Source organism: Lactuca virosa, chromosome 8, assembly GCF_052849685.1.
Source record: "Lactuca virosa cultivar CGN04683 chromosome 8, Lactuca_virosa_CGN04683_v6, whole genome shotgun sequence".
Lineage (NCBI taxonomy): Eukaryota > Viridiplantae > Streptophyta > Magnoliopsida > Asterales > Asteraceae > Lactuca > Lactuca virosa.
Window position 1 is genome coordinate 229,570,293 of NC_136433.1, and position 19,175 is coordinate 229,589,467.

A 19,175-nucleotide genomic window follows, 5' to 3' on the forward strand; every position below is an offset into this window, starting at 1 on the left:
TTGATTCGAACCTATTACGATTTTGGAGTTAATCCTTATTGTTGCTCGATTTGGTGTGATACGCCCTATGATTTCTCTTTGTTCGATTCACTTTGTGATGGCTAGATGTGCTTTCAAAATAATCAAACAAATCCATTGTTTGATTTGGAGTTAATCCAGTCTAGGTTATAGGTGGAGTGATAGGGTGGGTTAGGGTTCTGATTTTTATAAGGACATATGTATGAGTGAAGTATGGGATTTCGAGAACCGAGTGCACCTCTTGATTTGTTCTTGACCCAGTTGTGAAATCAATATTAAAATCAGGAAGAACTAAGAAAATCAAACCCACCATCACCATCACCATTGTTCATCAAAGGTAAAGAATTTGGTCGTCGGAGAGCCACACCACCACCACCATTATTCAGATAACCACCAGATATGTACGTTGGAGAGCCATAAGACGACCACCATCGACGATTTGGTTGTATCACAGACGAATTAAAGCTTTTAAGGTAAGATTTTGTTCATTTTTTGACAGATCGATTCTTAATGTGTGTGGGTGTTTTTGATCAGGTTGTAGGTTGGAGGTGGCAGTCCCCGGTGGGGTTGTTTTTGTTTGGGTTTTCCAACGAAGAAATAGGGATGCAAGAATGGTGGGTTGCAATGAAGCTTACACTCAATCTTCAAGTGGGTTTCTGTTTTTTGCAGGTTTGAAGAAGAAGAAGAAGAGAGAGAGAGAGAGAGAGAGAGAGAGAGAGAGAGAGAGAGATGATACGGTGAAGTGGGGGTGGGGTAATGGTGGGTGTGTATTTTTTGTATTTGTATATTTCCTTTTATTTTGTAATTATAAAACATTAAAAATTGTAAAAATAATGTAAAAAAGAAATTAAAAGGGCAAAAACGTCCATTCAGGTTTTCCAGGGACCAAAACCATGTGAATATCTTAATTTTGGGACCAAAACCATGTAAAATTCTTGATTTTGGACCAACCATGCAAAGTGGAAACTTTTTGGACCGTATCCACATATTTTTGCAAACCACAATGACCAAATTTGCAGTTTAGTCTAAATATTAATAAGTTATAACTTTGTGTCAAAAAGCTATGGAGCTTAAAGAATCTCCTGCCATCAACTGCATGAATAGATATTTGATTTGCATATCATTTTTTGAATAATTTTATCAAACAAAATGATATTAATTTAAACATTTTACGATCATTGACCATTTTAAATGTTTTTTTTAAATTAACTTAGCCTCATATTTGTCAAATAAAAATCAATATATTACAATACACAAAATTAAAATAAATACTATTAAATCTGAAGCATAAATTTTGCTTTTATCTTCGCATACAACACTACGTATATAGTTACAAAATATGAAAAAAAATATCTGTTACGAATTTAGTATTCAATATTGTGGATTAAAAAAACAATTAGTCAAAAAATAATAAAGCTTTGAAGGTTAATGTGAGTAAATTGAGCATTAATGTCTGCTTAATTGTACAAAAATGAAACTTAAAAAAAAGTATTTAGTTGAATAAAAGTGACTGGTATTATTGATAAAAAACAATTCACTCTTAATGATAAAAAAACGTTTTCTAAAGTTGTTTGTTAATATTTAATCTCACAAAATCTCTCAATGGAGACGCTTACACGAGACATTTTGTCTTTTGTAAATTATTTTTGATGACATGTATTCCAAACGCAAGATTGAAGCATGCGTAGGGCTTACTTTTGACAAGGATTATAAAGGTAATCGATATTCACTGCCTTTCACATTAATCATCAATATGTATTTATTTATGTAACAAAAGTCCTACCACTAGATAAGGATAAGCACATTCAAAATGCATTCAAATACAATTGTAATCTTAGATGATAGCTATCATTAATAATTAGCATCGAGTGAAGAAGGTTCCACAATGTCGATTATAGTCACTTGTATTTGTGTTTTGGACAGGACTTCCGTATGGACTTGACATTAGTTGCCAATAATGGAATAACCAATGTTTATTTCTAAACATGGTATGTTCATAACAAAAAGATGAATATATGTTCATTTATAACAAATGTTGTTATATATATATATATATATATATATATATATATATATATATATATATATATATATATATATATATATATATATATATATATATATATATATATATATATAGGGAAAAGTGAATATACCTTAAGGGTATATAAGATTGGGTACCCATATAGTTAAAACTATGTCGTTTTACAGGAATTCATACCGGTGGAAATAAAATCTATCGACAAGTACGGGTGCCTTCCTATTCGATCAAACTGAAGCACTCTATCGAACCTATTCCTTCAATCTCAAATCTCCACTGATTAGTCCTTGGCCTTGTTGATTGTACTTCCTGCTAAAAGATTTTACTAATCAATTGATTATACGACCAATTGGCCTTATCAAACGTGAATTAGAATCAAGTGTCGACGGTCTCCACCTATTGTTGCTGACCTATCCGATTATTATTGTTTTAATCCCCTCTCCACTGTTTAAATGGCGTTTTCTCTAAATTAGAAAACAGTTGTTGTCCCTTTACTTCAGTAGTTGAAATCGATCCAAAATCACAACAAGGACAACTATAAACTCACTAAAGTTAGTTGATTGCATATCATTTTGGCTACAAATATTCCCAAACCTGCATCGATATTCAAATGGCTAAACAATTTTGATTGTGTATGTTGCTCAGCTATGGTACTTTACTAATTTAAATGGGCTAGTAGGGGAAGAAGATAAGTTGTGCACATAAGGTGCTCGTTGAAATGTCTGAGAGTCTCAATATCAGGGAATCCTATAATCAATGGTGTCACAACTCACAAGTAGTATTAATCAACCCATTTTTCTTATTACTATACAAAGTAATAAAATTTTTGACTTTTTTGTAAAAAAAAAAAACAAAAAAACAAACAGATCAGGGAAACACCAAACAAGAGACACCATAAGCTCCAGCTTTATGACACCATGTTGGTTTACCTATCATCAACTCTCCACCGGGTTAGTATTATAAAAAATTTATACTTTATCATTAAGACCTTATTTTTATTAATTTGATTTTTGATTTTTTCCATTTGCCAATGCCACCTAGCAGGTAGTTGGTCATCAGGTTTTGGAATCATTAGACCTGCTAACACCACCCCTTTACATGGTCTTGCATCCATAATTTCACAACTTATATCAAATCCCATGGAAATTTCACTAATCGGTAAAGATCAACAATCAAGTTCAAGATCTTCCTCTGATCATAACACATCATCTTTTCTTGATTCCAAATTTGACACTTCTTCTAGTATTGGTACCCTATCTGGCCCTGAGATGTAGGGTAGTCCAACTACTTATTCTGACCACCAAGTAATTCTTGGCGGGCATCTTCGGTGGGCCCGTTTAGTCCTAGTCAGCATGGTGCATTCCAAGGACCACTACATCATCATGTAGGCTTTGCGCCACCTGGCATACCTCTTGAAACTCTTCCATGTGAAGACCTACAAACACTTTTTTCTTTGGGTGTTGCTGCTTATGCATAGATATGATTATTATTTCATATCATAATATAAACTTGGCACTTGTTTCTTTTTTAGCCTGTTCATGTCTTTTGTCTATTGCTCATCTGAATGGTGAGTGAAATGTGACATTTATCATCTAATTGAGAAATTAATAACCATGTTCTTTATTATGAATTATCAATTGTATTAGTTTGAAGTTTTAACCAAAGTCTACTTATATATAAATTTGGATGTTGGTGTAGTTCTATTACCTTTATTGATTCCACTCCTTTCTAATTTCATTACATCCAATCCAACTAAGATAAATCAACAAGAAAACCCATGTCTCTGTCATTTTATTTTGGGACAGGGGTAAAATCGTCCAAGAAGGGGAAAAACCAAAGGTTGGATATTGCAAATGTGCTTGATCAAAATTTATCCAATAGTGGGTTGGATATGTTTTCTAAATAAACATGTATCTCCATTCCCAAAAAAAAAAAAAAAAAAAAAAAAAAAAAAAAAAAAAAAACAGCCTATCGTACAACAGAATTGATCATATGGATGCCACCTATTTTTGTTCTAATAAACTTCAATTGTTCCATATATATACTAGACATTCTTTAATTTTTACTGAAACTTATCACGATTCAAGGAAAAGATGGATTTGAGAGTTACTCAAAATTGTTGGAGAAAAAAACACGAAGATAGGAGGAAGAAAGGTGATTACTTTGTTCAAGAAAAACAAATTAACAATGAAAAACTCCACAAGTAATTACATACATTTACCACTTAAACTTTTGTCTTCATCTTCATTAAACTCATTTTGGATATCACTAACTTCTCAACCTGTATAACTTCCTCAAATTAAGCTTTTTTCAAGAAAAAAAAGTCATCATCACCTTTGCAAACCACGACACATGCATCTTATAAAAGGATATATCACCATGTACTTTTGATGAGAGTAATCTTTTCACCATTATACTCCTTTTACGATTGCTTCATTTAAGCTTAGAAAATTCCCAACCATGCTTTTTGTTCAAAAGACCATAATACCCTTGTTTTGAATTAAGGCAACCATGTACTCCTTTGTCTTTTGTTGCAACCTTTTCCTTTTTTTTACCAAAGACCCATGAACTTACTACACATTTTGCAGCAAAATCTTAATGCAATGTTGACATATTTTAAGAAACCATCAGTCCATGAGGTTACCCACAAAGCATGACTGGCGACTTTGTTCCTAAACAAAAAACATTTTGCCTTATAACCTTATTTGACTGCAGTAGTATAACGACACACATCTTTACCCACAATAGTATAATGAAATACATCTTTACTGTTGATGTTTGGCATCATCTTATAATTTGATGCAGTCCGTCTGACCCGAATAGCCCCATGTAGACCTTCATTTTTGGAGAGGAGCTTTATAGCCACCAATCAAAACTACATTGAATCCTTCATACATCTTTAATCTCTTATCACAAAAAATTATCCAACTTTTTATTTCCACATCAAGATCAATTTTCATCTTCAAAATCTTCTTCTTTTGAAGTTTCATTCTCGTCATCATTTATATCAGCTGATTCATACTATAATCATTTGCATCAGATTTCATTATCAAACCCACACAATCATCATAAACTTTGTTGGGACCAATCTCAAACATCATCATCTTGATTTTATTTTATGTAACAAGATGACAGTAACAGGGGAAATTTAACAAACCCTTTTTATTGATCCCCCGGCCCACACACACACACATCGTTATTTGTATCCAAAATCTTTTCATCTGGATCTAAAAATACACAAACAACATCTACATAAAACTTCATCTTCTTGAACTTTTTTTTATTGATTTAAGTGAAATCGGAATTCTTGAATCATATAAAATTAATCTCCATGCTTAATTGGATTTTAGTGAATTATGTGAAATCGGAATTCACCTGAAAAATCAGATTTTATGTGTTCTAATTCGAAATCGTAACCAAGAAGAATACATATGGCTATTTTTTTTCAAAAACGGTGATGATCACAAAAGGAGTCGAATACAAGAGTGCAACCAACGAACTAGGACAGGAAATTAGGCTAGTGATAGATGCTATACACACATTCCATGCGAAATCAGAATTCTTAATCGAACATCCAAACCAAAAACTACAAGCAATTCGTATAAGGGTTAATCAATTGGGAGTCAACAAAAATCAACAAACGAAAGTATTTAGGAAGGATACGGTAGTTTATTTTAAGAATTATTCACGTAACAACTTTTCACACGAAATCAGTAAGCAAACGACACCGTTTTGGATATAGGGTACCTAATGTTATATACCCTCTAGGGTATATTCACTTTTCCCATATATATATATATATATATATATATATATATATATATATATATATATATATATATATATATATATATATATATATATATATATATATAAGAGAGAGAGAGAGAGAGAGAGAGAAGTAGAACTGTTTATTTTTCTTTATCTTTCTCAACCCATAACACACGGAAACCCTATTTTTTTGAACCCACTCAACCCATTCAATTAAAAAAAATACAAAACAATCAAGGTAAAATCTTAATTAGCACTAGAGTTACCGCCGGTACCACTCCCGCTTCAGCGGGTTGTTTAATTGGTTTCACCAACCCACTTCATCATATCTATCTACTTTCTTTCTCTCATTTTCTCTTGTATCATGTGTTTTAAAACTTATATCTTAGTTGTTTTGTATTTTTTTTTAAATGAGTGGGTTGAGAAAGATAGGATTTCCGTGTGTTGTGGGGTTGGGAAAGATGAAAAAAAATAAAACAGATAAAATGATGTGACAGTGGGTTCAGTGGGTTGGGAGGGAATGACTCCCTCATCCCTAAATGAATAAAAATGCATTAGATTTTTACTACGATATATTCGTTATTCATTTATGAATAAAAAATTATGATTAATTTTTTTTACGGTTTAAGAATCATTTATACTACTTATTCATATATGAATAACAAATTAAATGTAACAAAAATCTGATAAATGTTTTATTCATACATGAATATAAAATATGACGACAACTAATACACGTTTTATTCATATATAAATATAATATATGACAAAAAATGATGTAAAAAATATATTTTAAGTAATAAAATTTTATTAGGTATTATATTCATATATGAACGATACTCAAACTATAAAAAAAAAATTAAGCATACGTTTTATTCATAAATGAATAACGAATGTACTGTAATAGAAATCTGATGACTTTTTATTTATTTATGAATAACGAGAGCTGAAACTCTAAAAAAAATTATTTTATCTTAAAACTATATCAATATAGATGTTTATTTATAGAAAATAAAAACTTATGAATTTTGATATATTTAAAATAATTTTTCAATAAAAATAGCTTTCTAAAAATCAAAAAAACAATATATATATATATATATATATATATATATATATATATATATATATATATATATATATATATATATATATATATATAGGGTTAGGTTCATGTGAGACAGCCTAATTTTATGAGACCGTTGGACGCAATCCTAGCCACTCATTTATTAGATAAAACAAAAACATTTTTAAAATGCAAAATAATTGAAAATTTTCGAAATTTTTTTTTTCCAATATTATTTTCGGAATATATATTTTCCAAAAAAAAAATAATAAATAAATAAAATACCAAAAAAATAAAAAATAAATACAAAAAAATACATTTTTTACATATTTTAGTAGAATATTTAGAATATTCTACATATCTGGCAAATCTAGTAGAATATTCTAAACATTCTAAAAATCATATTAAAATATGTACAGTGTAATATTTTATTAGAATATTTCACGTATTTTTCAAAAAAAAACGGTAATTTATTTTATTTTATTTTTTATTTTATTTTTTTTAAGGTAAATAAAGTTCCGAAAATAATAATTAAAAAAAGAATTTTTGGATTTTTCCTTTTATTTTGCATTTTAAAATTATTTTTAGATTTGGTCTCACGGTCTCACAAAATTAGCATGGTCTTAGATGAACCTGAACCTATATATATATATATATATATATATATATATATATATATATATATATATATATATATATATATATATATATATATATTCAGTAATTCATAGTCCGATTTCAAAGGAAAATATCAGTTATAGACATTTTTTAAGGTTGAATTCCAAAAAATAGACACAAAAAATCGAATTTCCGGGTATAGACATGGATTCCGCGGAGGTGAGCTATTAGGGCTCCGCGGAATCCACTGTAGCTTTGCGGAATAGCAAAATCATAATTAAATCAGGGATATTAACGCAAAAAAAAAAAAAAAAAAAAAAAAAAAAAAAAAAAAAAATCGATGAACAGTTCTGCAGAAGTGCCTCCACGGACCCTCGTTAGCAGCTCCGCGGAACTGTTCATCGAGTTTTTTTTCATAAATACCCAAATTAAGATCGGAGGATTATTCCCTCTTTTGGTCCCACTAAGTCAACATGTCTTATTATTATTATTTTCTTTATAATAATTATAAAATTGATTAATATAATGAGGAGGTTTATCAATTATTGATATCGGAGGATTATAATGAGATTATTCCCTCTTTTGGTATAATGAGGAGGATTGTAATAATTATAACCTATACGATTAATCAGGGGTATAAACGCCAAAAAAAAAAAAAAAAAAAAAAAACTCGATGAACAGTTCCGCGTAGCTGCTAACGAGGTCAGCAGAGGCACCTTCGTAGAACTGTTCATCGAGGTTTTTTTCGTTAATATTCCTGATTTAATTACGATTTTGACATTCCGCAGAGCTACATTGGATTCCGCGGAGCCCTCATAGCTCACCTCCGCGGAATCCATGTCTATACCCGAAAATCCAATTTTTTTTGTCTATTTTTTTGGAATTCAACCCCGAAAAATGTCTATAGCTGTTATTTTCCCCGATTTCAAACCCCTCTACTAATCTCGAACTCGAACTCCTTGGTAGGAGAGCCACAGACCACCACTACAAAGACATCCTTTTATCTAATTCCTCTATTTGTCCCCGAAAGCCATTTGCTCAATCACCGAGTGAAAGAAACCCCAATCCAATTGATGGCGTCAAAAGCTTTGACAAAGTCAACTTTGTAAACCATGGATTCAAATAAAATAAATATATTCAAATATCAGATAATCACTTTCGATATACACATCCAAAACACCCTTGTATATCACTTAAAAGTAACACCTGAATTATAGACCTTGACATAAATTCACGCCACTACAAATAGTAAAGTTTATTCTTGAATCTTGATGATCAAAGATGTTACAAAATGTCGAATTGGAATATTAAATTTTGCTTTATAAGCTAACAGTCGCTAACATGCAACAATCTAGAAGCTTTCTACAAACTCACCTTCGTGCTATTGGCGTCTCCATTTTCGTGCTCAATGATCTCATTTAAAGCAGTTCTCGACTCTTCAATAGGTTCACTTTCCTTTTTCAGCTCTGTTTCAAACTCTTTTGCTGCCTGCAAATGTCGAGATAAATAATTAAAAAATAATTTAAGAAGCTCACGTCACATTTGGGGAAATTGATTGAAAAAATTAATGTCAGCAAACTAGATCTACTTTATCGTTAAGTTTTGATGTATGATTTTGGATCGAGCTTCTTTATCACTAAATGTTGGCGTATATGAGCTCAAATCAGGCTTCTTAAACCCAATTTTTTTTTTTTTTAAACCGACAGATAATTTACATCTGAAGATAGGAAGGTGAACATGAAGTCATATTGCAGTCATATTGATTGAAATATTTATTTATGCGTTCTGAGGGAGCCCATCGAATCAAATAGAATGAACATGAAGCTTATCTTAACCAAACTAAGAATTAAAAAGTGAAATCAAACCTGTTGGAAGCTCTTGAAGGTTTTTCCGATGCTACGACCAACCTCCGGCAGCTTCTTAGGGCCGAAAACAAGGGTGGCGACGCCAGCGATAACTACCAGCTCCGGCATACCAAGTCCGAACATACAAGTACAAGAGAAACCGCTTTTTTTGGTGTTGGCCGGAATGGATCTGTGTCGTTGGACGAGATTCAAGGGTTTGAATGTCGTGGTGAGGAAGGATGAATTCGAAGACGAAAATAGAGAGGTTGATGGTGTACGTTGTGGAGTTGTTGGCGTGTAGAGTGATATTAAACTTGAAGCAGTGGATGAAATCGCCATTTTCGGAGAAAATTGGTGGTAGTTGGATCAAATTTTACAGGAAACTGGGAAATTTTAAGTCTGCTGAAACAATGAGGGAAAAGGAGGTAGGTAGATGATGAGCTTCTTCATATTAGAATATTAAATTAAATTCGCCACCATTTAATGTAAGAAAGATAAAAATATTATCCCAGACTATTTTTATTGAAACAATCGTTTTAAATATGTTTTTCGTTTTATCTGTTTAAGTCTCTATATAAATAACATATATAGTAAGTTACATGAATAGTCCCTTCGGCTTGGGATAATTTACATACTTGTCCCTAATTTTTTTATTTAAATCCGGACTATCTTTACAGTATTGTTTTGTTTCGATTTTGGTCATAGATGTAAAAAGACTTAATTATCTTTAACAAATTTTATCATTAAAACAAGGACACTGTATCACATGTATCCATCCACCTACCTTATCTTTTTTTTTTTTTTTGAGAAATAAAAATTAAACATATAATTACATAACTTCATTTGGGTATGAAAACAAAAGTAATGATTTTTTTAACGTTACAAGAAAATATAAACCAAAATAAGGCATTAACAATTGTTTCCTTCCTATCATTTCAAAAACTAATCTCTATACATCATTTGAGATTCTTGATTGAAAAATCTACTACACTCTCTCATAAACATCCTCAACAAAATCTTCATTTTGTCATAAAACCGTTAATGAAACAGCAGCCGAACGAAGCTTCACGCCCTCATCCACCCATTTTGACTGAGGTGCAGTTGCTGCAGCAATAATTGTCTGCAAGAAATAGCAACATACTTTCATTGATATAATTGGGAAGATTTTTCCTAATAGAAAATTTGAAAGTACAATGCTATTAACTGGGTATGTTTTTCAAAGTACAGTGCCTTAATAGACAAATGAAAGTTCCTTAAGTGGAATGCTATAAGAAACAAGTAAATAAAAGTTAGTTGCTATTTCTTGCATTCAGCACAAAAAAAAAAAAAAAAAAAAAAAAAAAAAAAAAAAGAGTGGTGAGTGTAAGTAATAAAGTAAACATACTTTTCCACTATTGACTGCAGCTACTAACGCAACACGCTGATCATCATTCCCAAATTCATAGAAATAATACGACCTGAATAGAATCAATATCAATCATGTTTTATTACTTTTTCATTATTTTATTATAGGTTAAACGCAAATAATGTAAACATACTTTCATATATTTGTGTATTATAACATTCTATTTTCGTTTCTTTCTATTACAACATTCTACTAGGAAAAATCTTACCCAATTTTTACCTTGTACTATTATTTAATTTTTTTTATCACGACATATTTTGAAAATTCTACCAAATTATAACAGTGAATAACTTTTTCAAAGTATAATGTTGTCATAATTTGAAATGAAAATAGGATGCTATAATAAACAAATCAATGAAAGTATGTTGCTATTTCTTGCATGCAACCTTTTCTTGTACCCCATATCATGGGAAAAGACAGTATGATATAAATGCAAAATATAACCTGTAACCTTCATCTTCCTTTATTTTTATGGCACGTGCTGAGTATAAACTTGTCCCACCTATCAAAAACCAATGAAAAATTGTAAATAAGATATAACAAGATGCAAAATTTATATAAACTTTTAATAAGCATGACAAAATACTTCAAAAAAATTTGTATCACATAAGCTATTATTAAAATAACGATCCAATTCTTTTAAAAAGTTGTAAACACTTGATTATGTCATGAACAACTTTTTACCCGTTTCTTAATTTGATAGGTTCTTGAATTTTTACGTATTTGACCCGTTAATATAACCCAAATCAACCCATTTTCACATTAACAAATTGAAATTTTCCCCTCTAATCTATGCTCAAAATTCAAATTTACCTGGAACAAAAATCCTTTTTGCTTCCTTCAAGGTCCCAAAATCAGAAACATCTTTGGCCTGAAACAGTATATATCAACTAACATTCAAAAAAGAATATTGTTGCAATATTCATGGGACTAATAGGTACCAGGCATTGGTATAATTTAATCTTATATTTATAACAAATGACAGAAATAACCATACTATTTCATGATGGAATTTTAGTGGTATAAGGTTGGATTTGGATAATGTGAATTTCCTTATAAACCAAACCAACAATGGGTTTGATTTTCAACAAATGTAGCAAAATGAAGGATCCAGATATCCAGCCTTATACCATTAACATTCCAACATTGCATTGGAATTTGGATCTCTAAGATATGGAAGTTTTTATTAAACACTAAAGCTTTTTAAGTCTCACAAACCTCTAAAAATGTGATCTTGAGTTGATTAGAAGGGCGGATGACAACACTTAAAACTTCGGATCTGTATTAATTGCTAACCAAGTGAGACTGCATAATCATATAGTAACATTCACATTTAGTAGAAAACCAAAACCTCAATTTCACAACAAATAAAGGCATATTGCTTAGGTATATAACTTTACAATCTATTTCTACAGTTCTACTATAGATTGTATTTACATATGATATGAATAGTTTGTTCCATTTTGTTATCAAAGAGGCTTTTGTATTCATATGTTGTGTAAGAAACTATACAAAGAGGAGAGTTTTATACTACAATGGATGCAGAAAAAACAAGTTAATAGAGTAAGTCAAGAACACGAGGCTTTATGTTCTAATTGTTACAAATTACTATTCATACAACATTTGATGTAATAGGGAAAAAGAAGCAGGGCCTAAGATAGGCAGAAAGCATATGAACTATTAACACAAAACAATACAAAGATAAAACTTAAATTACAGTTTTACCCATCAGGTGTAGCAAAACGTGCTGCAAATGTCTTTGGTTTAGCTTTATCTCCATATAGAGATAAACCAGCATTATAGTCCTATGAAAACAAAACAGGAATAAAGTACCATTAATGTCCTGAAAAAGATGCAGTTCAATTTCTCAGCTGAAATTCGAAAAACTGAAGCTATCAGATAATCAATTTTGAATAACCAAATTTGAAACTACAAACTGTTAAGAGTAAAATTACTTAAATACAATTATCAATTCCTTATATAAGAAGAACTCTACAAATACAACACCATGAAAAGTGATTATTACAACTTGATGATGCAGCGCCAACTTAATATCACGGAATTAGTTTAAAAACCGCAACCTAACTCATAAACATTAAACAAACTTTGATTCTACATTGCAAGTATAATCACGAAAGCCTAAAGGAAAAATTAACGAAAACGATAAGAAAATCTGACCTCTGGCTCCATAATATCCTCAAAATCAGGCGGGATCCTGATGGCGAATCCACTACCGAAGAATCGAAACCATGATTTAGTGCTGGTAAGGCCTGAAAGAATCGTGTTAGTAGCAGAAGATGAAGTAGTTTGAGCTACGAGAATTTGAGGTTGAACAAGCGCTATTAAGGATGATACAGTGCAAATTGAAGCAAATGCTCTTCTGGAAGAGGAATGTTCAGAGATAGTGTTTGTTATACCATTACAAGGGTTTAAAGAAGGTTTAGGGGGATGTGATTGTGAAGTCAAAGAGAGAAATCTGGCCATGAAAACTGGCGTTTTGAGAGGATCAGAGGGAAGGATCGTTCATCGTTGGAAGTGGCCATTAAAAAGGATAAGATCCCTTACGTCCTAAAACAAAATATGAACTTGTGATTAATTTTAGTATTTTTCTTTTGTTTAAAATAACACCGGTTTTGTAAAAAAAAATATTTAGAATAACCGATATTTTCTTTTATTTGCTTCATAATTAATTTTAGTATATTTTCCTTTTGTTTAAAATTAGTGGGATGTCTTACAACGTGTTATTAATCTTATATTTTTTACACAAATTTTTCTAATGTTCCGCTTGTATTGGAAACATTTCCTTAAATTTTAAATTAGAGAGGAACCATTTCTTTAGTTTTGTAAAACATATGGACAAATTGTGTAATTTCGCTTTTGCCATGGATTATTTCTGTAATTTTATGAAAATAATAAACATTTCTATAATTTTTTGAAATACCTAGACCATTTATGTAAATTGATTAATAGGCAGAGACCACGTCTATAATTTTATGAACCATATAAATTGTTTCTCTAAATTTATTATTAGAAGGGACCATTTATGTAATTGTTTCATAGGGATCATTCCTATAAAAATAACTTTGAATAGAGATTTATTCTTGTAAATTATAAGGACTGTTTTGTAATTTGGTTTCCGAGATATTTTTGTTTTTTTTTATTAAAACAAAGGAAATTGTCAAAAAAAAAATCTCACTGTTTTTTTTTTAAATTTCACTTTAGTCCCAAATTTTATTTTTTGAACAGAAAAATCTTAATTATTTGATTTTACATAATAATATGTCATTTTTTGTTAAAAGAAAAAAAAAAGACTTTTTTATCAATTTGAGCCAAAATGAAATAGTCGGGATTTTTATGTTCAAAAAAATTTAGGGATTAAAATGAAACTTTTTCAAAAATATTGAGACTTTTCTGATAATTTCCCTTAAAACAATGACCATTTTATAAGTTAGAAGGATATTTTTGTAGATAATTTTTTTGACAAGAAATATCATGTTTAAGAAATTAGAGAATAGCCAAGTTTTTATAACAGATATTTAAAGTATTGAATAGTTTATTTCTTATTTTTGGAAACCCATGGTGCTTCAAATATTATTTAATAATAATAATAATAATAATAATAATAATAATAATAATAATAATAACTTTATAGACCACATCCTAAGAGTTAAAAATATTCAATTGACAAAGAATTGCTACTTTAATGAACATTGTCACATAAGTATTGACATGCATTGTCTCATTCATGTTTAGTTTGATTCGCATGTAATTTATGGGTAGATGTCATTAAACAATATGATTCTAATACATAATTATATTATGATATCATTTTAAAAAAAATATAATTTTATATTTCAGATAGTTTTAAGAATTTTATAGTTAATGTAAATGACATAGTAATCTTCGATACAGAATTTCAAAAATATATTTATCAAAAATTTGTGTACAGAATTTCAATACGTGCAATGCAAGGACATTCACGTAGTATCTATTTTTCTTGAACCATATTGATTTAAAACCCTATAAGTTTTCAACTTAACTACAACTCAAAAGGATTTTAAATAATGATTTTAATTTGTTCAATAATATAATATAAATGCAAAGTAAAATGTGATTAGCTTAAAAAGGATTTTACTTTGTTGGTGCCCATTTATGGCATGCCTAAAGATCTTACAATCCATACTTGTTATTATGTTAAGGCTACTCAAAGGTGCATAGATACCCAAGTTTACTTTAAGTTAACTTGGTGTTAGTGTATTGAAGATTTGTGTTTTGCTCGTTCTCTCATTGTAATCACTTATTTATATGTATCAATGTCATGGAGTTTGGTTGGTTCAAGACATTTGCAAATAGAGTTGGATGAACCCATTGTTATTAGTTGTTTAGTTATTTATATGTATCAGGGTGTTTTGCTCGTTCTCTCATTGTAATCTCTTATTTATATGTATCAATGTCATGGAGTTTGGTTGGTTCTCTCATTGTAATTTCTATATATATCAACGTCATGGAGTTATGTTGGTTCTCTCATTGTAATCTTTGGGCTTTATTTTAGCATTTCTTAGATGTCGACATATGTAACAGATAAACATAAACACAAAACCAGCAAATACAGATAATCATACAGATCTACTAATCAACCACATACCAACATAAATTATCCTATAACCAGGATACATAATCTAGTGGGTCGGCATTGGTGCCTTCGACTCATAGGTACAGTGAGGAAAACTCACCTCTCAGTCTGAATGCAAACTGAATAAATCTCTACTCCTAAAAATTGACTCAGCGATCACCTAACTAAAACCAAGGACCTAATCTCATTTAACAACTCAAAATACCTAAAATACCCCTAGGTCCAACTTGGTCAAAAATCTGGTCAAAGGTCAAGGTCAACGAGTCAACTCGGTCAAACTCAACTGAGTACGCGGGGCGTACTCAGCTCCTACATTGGGCGTACACGGGCCTTCACCGGGATCGGGAGGTTGACTTCGTATGCACTACGTATGTTGCGTTACACACTGTGTACGCATCGAAATCCTTTTTCCTTAATAAGAGCTTAATGCGTTAAGCTCTTACGTTCCAATTGTAGATCCAAGGCCAACATACCACTGAGAGTCATAAAGCTTCCAACTTTATGACTTTGCATGTCCATTAAATGCTTAATACCAACAAACTTAACTTATTAACACCTAAAGACGTTCTAGAGCATGCATGGGGAAGAACTAAATATCAAGATCTCATTTTTATGACTCAAGACCACTCATTGGGTCTGAAAGGACGACTTATTTGGTTAAGAGCATGTCATGCTCAAGAATCACAAAGGTTGGGACCAAAAATTCCCTAAATGAAGGAATAACTAGATACATGAGAAAAGATGATCAAGCTAGAAGCTTTTTACCTCTTGGAGGTTGCTAGCAAGTAGAGAATCTCAGATCCAAGCTTCTTCCAAGCTCCAATGTCCTTCTACCACCTTCTTCTTCTTCAAGAACACCACCAAAACACACAAATGAGCTCAAAATGCACTCTTCTCACTTAGGTTTAGCTAGAGGGACGATTTTTAGGTGGAGGCTGATGAGGGCGAAAGTCTTGGGGCCATAAAGAGGATTATATAGGGTGCAAACCCTCAAACTAAGGTTTTGGGTCTGAACAGCGTACGCGCTGCGTACCTGAGGAGTACGTCGGGCGTACGCGTGCAAGACCCGCTTCCTTCATGCATGAATACGCCATGCGTACACGCCGAGTACGCACGCCGTACAGACCAAAAATGCTAATCTTTTAAAATTTAGGGTTAAATATGTACCTTCTCGAAACGGGTGTTACACAATGTCATAGAGTTTGGTTGGTTCTCTCATTGTAATCTCTATTATCATGGACCATGTTGGTTCTCTTATTGTAATATTTAGGCTTTATTTTGGTGTAGTTTTTATTAGATGTTGTTTCTTTTAACTTAATGGATTTAATTTGAACTAGTAAAGAACTCGTAGCTATGCCGCTTTTGGGGTAATATGGGAAAAATCGGCAAACTTTAAAAGATATGTGCTGAAAGTGTAAATCGCCACAAATAGGGGAGAAAATCAACAACCCCTAAAATTAGATGCCAAAAGTGTACAACAACCAAAAGAAGGGACACTGGTGGAGAAAATCCAAAAATGTTGTGGCAAGAGTGTGAAAGTTGCCAAAGTTGGGAAAATATGATGGCAAAAGTCTAAATGAGGTTTTTTTTTTGTGTTTTTTATGTCAAAATGTAAAAGTTTTCACTGTAAGGACGAAAAATGTCAAAGTCACTAAAGATTTATGGCAAAAACCTAAAGGTACAAAAACTTACTATTGCTAAGTAGGATTTGTACATTGTTTATTTGTATTATGAAAGTTATAACATTATATCAATGTTTGCTTAGGTGTATTTATGGATGTTTCTTTTTGGATTTTGAGCATTTTCCGCATGCCATATAGTTTTTGGAGTTTTTAGTTTTAGTTTATAAGAAAATCAGAAAAAAAAAAAAAAATTGTTCGATAATAGGAGCTTCTAACTTTTACCTAAAACAAAGGACTCCAAATGTAAAGGCTACTTCAAATAGCATAACAAAAGCTTTTTATAATTTTGCAAATTAACTAAATTACCTTTTTTTAAAACCAATGATGTCTTTTAGATAAGTCCTTTTAGGTAGTTTTATATATTTTAAAAGCTTTGAACTACTTTTTTTTAACACTAATATACAAATAAAAGTTATAGATTTCGGCTTCCAGCTACTAATTGTCGACTAGATTGTTGAACACGTCCTTTATGTTATTATGTAATGTTTATTTTGTTGCAATAAATTTTCACTTTGAATATTATGTTTTAAATGATGGTAAAATAGTCATTTATTTAAATGTGGACATTTCATTTGGTTCAAAAAAGAAACACACAGGCTTGGTTCAAAAAAGGAACAAACAACTTTAGTCTGCATAGTTTTATCGACGAAAAAAACATTTCCAATTTGGTAAATTTAGTTGTTCAAAACTCAAAGGAAAAAAAAAAGCACTTAGTATGTTGTCGTTTCTTTTCTCCACCGGATATATATAATATATAAATCATAGAAGTGTATAATAGATTGATTGTTTTTAGACAAAATTGCAAAAATGGTCCCGTGGTTTCTTATTTTATGTGGTTATGGTCCAAACATTTGAAAAGTTGAAGATTTGGTCCTTTTCAACAAGTTTTATTGTGGTTTTGGTCCCTCATCCGTTAAGTTTAACTGGTTGGTTGTTAATTTTTTTAAAATGACAATTTTACCTTCAGGGACCATTTTCGCAGTTTTGACTTTTACCATACCATAAGGACCATTTTTGCATACATTCTTTTTTATTTTATTGAAGTATTATATATTAATAAATATTACTTTTAATATATAATATTATATATTAATAAATATTGTTTTATTGGATTATTAATTTATTATAGTTGATTTTTTTTAAATTTTTTTTTGTTAGAGTAATTCTTTTTATTGAGTTATTATATATCAATACATATAGTTTTTAATATATAATATTCATATCATAATAAATATATTATTAGATTATTAATTTCTTTTAGTTAATATTTTAATTTTTTTAAATTATTTTTATTGGATTATTTAATTTATTATTTTCATCATTTACTAAATATTGTTTTATTGGATTATTAATTTATTTTAGTTAATTATTTTTTAAAAAAAACAATTGTCGAAGTAATTATTTTTTATTGAATTATTATATATCAATAAATATAGTTTTTAATATATAATATTTATATCATAATAAATATTATATTATTGGATTATTATTATCTTTTAGTTAATTTTTGTAATTTCTTTTTTTAAACTATTTTTTATTGGATTATTACTTTTAATTTATTATTTTCTTCATATACTAAATATTATTTTTTTGGATTATTAATTTATTTGTAATTATAATAATAGTTCTTGTTAATTTTATTGGTTCCACCACAAAGTCATGGGATACGCAAAATCGTCGTCTTTCATCATCGAAATTGTTAGGATCGCTGCCAAATACTTTCATTTCATCTAGCTTATAATGAGAAACCATAGGGAAAATACCACCACCATCACTCGATCACCACCACCACTTATAAATGTTATAGGGGTTTGTTGCGCATTATGTGGGATATGAAGGATTCCAGTGGATTATGAAGAGGTTGTCGCATGTGGCTACCATAAACGCTAGGTGGAATAGGGTATGGTATCTATTGAACCTCCAATGAAGGTGTTTGGAGGTGATCCTGCCAATTTTTGACGATGATAAGCGACACTTTTACGTATTTCGACGACTTTGTGGTGAAACTAATAAAATTAAAAACAATTAATAGTATACATTAAAAATAAAATAATAATCCAATAAGATAATATTTATTGTATTAAAAAATAATAAATT

At 30.3% G+C, this 19,175-nt stretch overlaps 2 protein-coding genes across 3 annotated transcripts; both read right to left on the bottom strand.

Annotated features, from left to right (window-relative positions):
• Positions 1-8,678: 8,678 nt before the first annotated feature.
• LOC145128266 (sec-independent protein translocase protein TATA, chloroplastic-like) lies at positions 8,679-9,822 on the bottom strand. Its single transcript, XM_079063069.1, has 2 exons — positions 9,380-9,822; positions 8,679-9,002 (listed from the first exon to the last, which is right to left on the bottom strand). The coding sequence occupies exons 1-2, from the start codon at positions 9,695-9,697 to the stop codon at positions 8,877-8,879; spliced, it is 444 nt and encodes a 147-aa protein (XP_078919195.1). The 5' UTR covers positions 9,698-9,822; the 3' UTR covers positions 8,679-8,876.
• Positions 9,823-10,208: 386 nt separating this feature from the next.
• LOC145128295 (tagatose-6-phosphate ketose/aldose isomerase, putative (Mog1/PsbP/DUF1795-like photosystem II reaction center PsbP family protein)) lies at positions 10,209-13,347 on the bottom strand. 2 transcript variants are annotated; one of them, XM_079063102.1, is made up of 8 exons: positions 12,942-13,347; positions 12,489-12,568; positions 11,982-12,042; positions 11,577-11,634; positions 11,208-11,265; positions 10,743-10,815; positions 10,563-10,623; positions 10,209-10,478 (listed from the first exon to the last, which is right to left on the bottom strand). In XM_079063102.1, exons 1-7 carry the CDS (start codon positions 13,245-13,247, stop codon positions 10,612-10,614), a joined length of 648 nt encoding a protein of 215 aa, XP_078919228.1. In that variant the 5' UTR covers positions 13,248-13,347; the 3' UTR covers positions 10,209-10,478; positions 10,563-10,611. The 2 variants fall into 2 exon arrangements, with proteins under 2 accessions (XP_078919228.1, XP_078919227.1); XM_079063101.1 differs by lacking the exon at positions 10,563-10,623 and having other exon boundaries at positions 12,942-13,345.
• Positions 13,348-19,175: the final 5,828 nt, after the last annotated feature.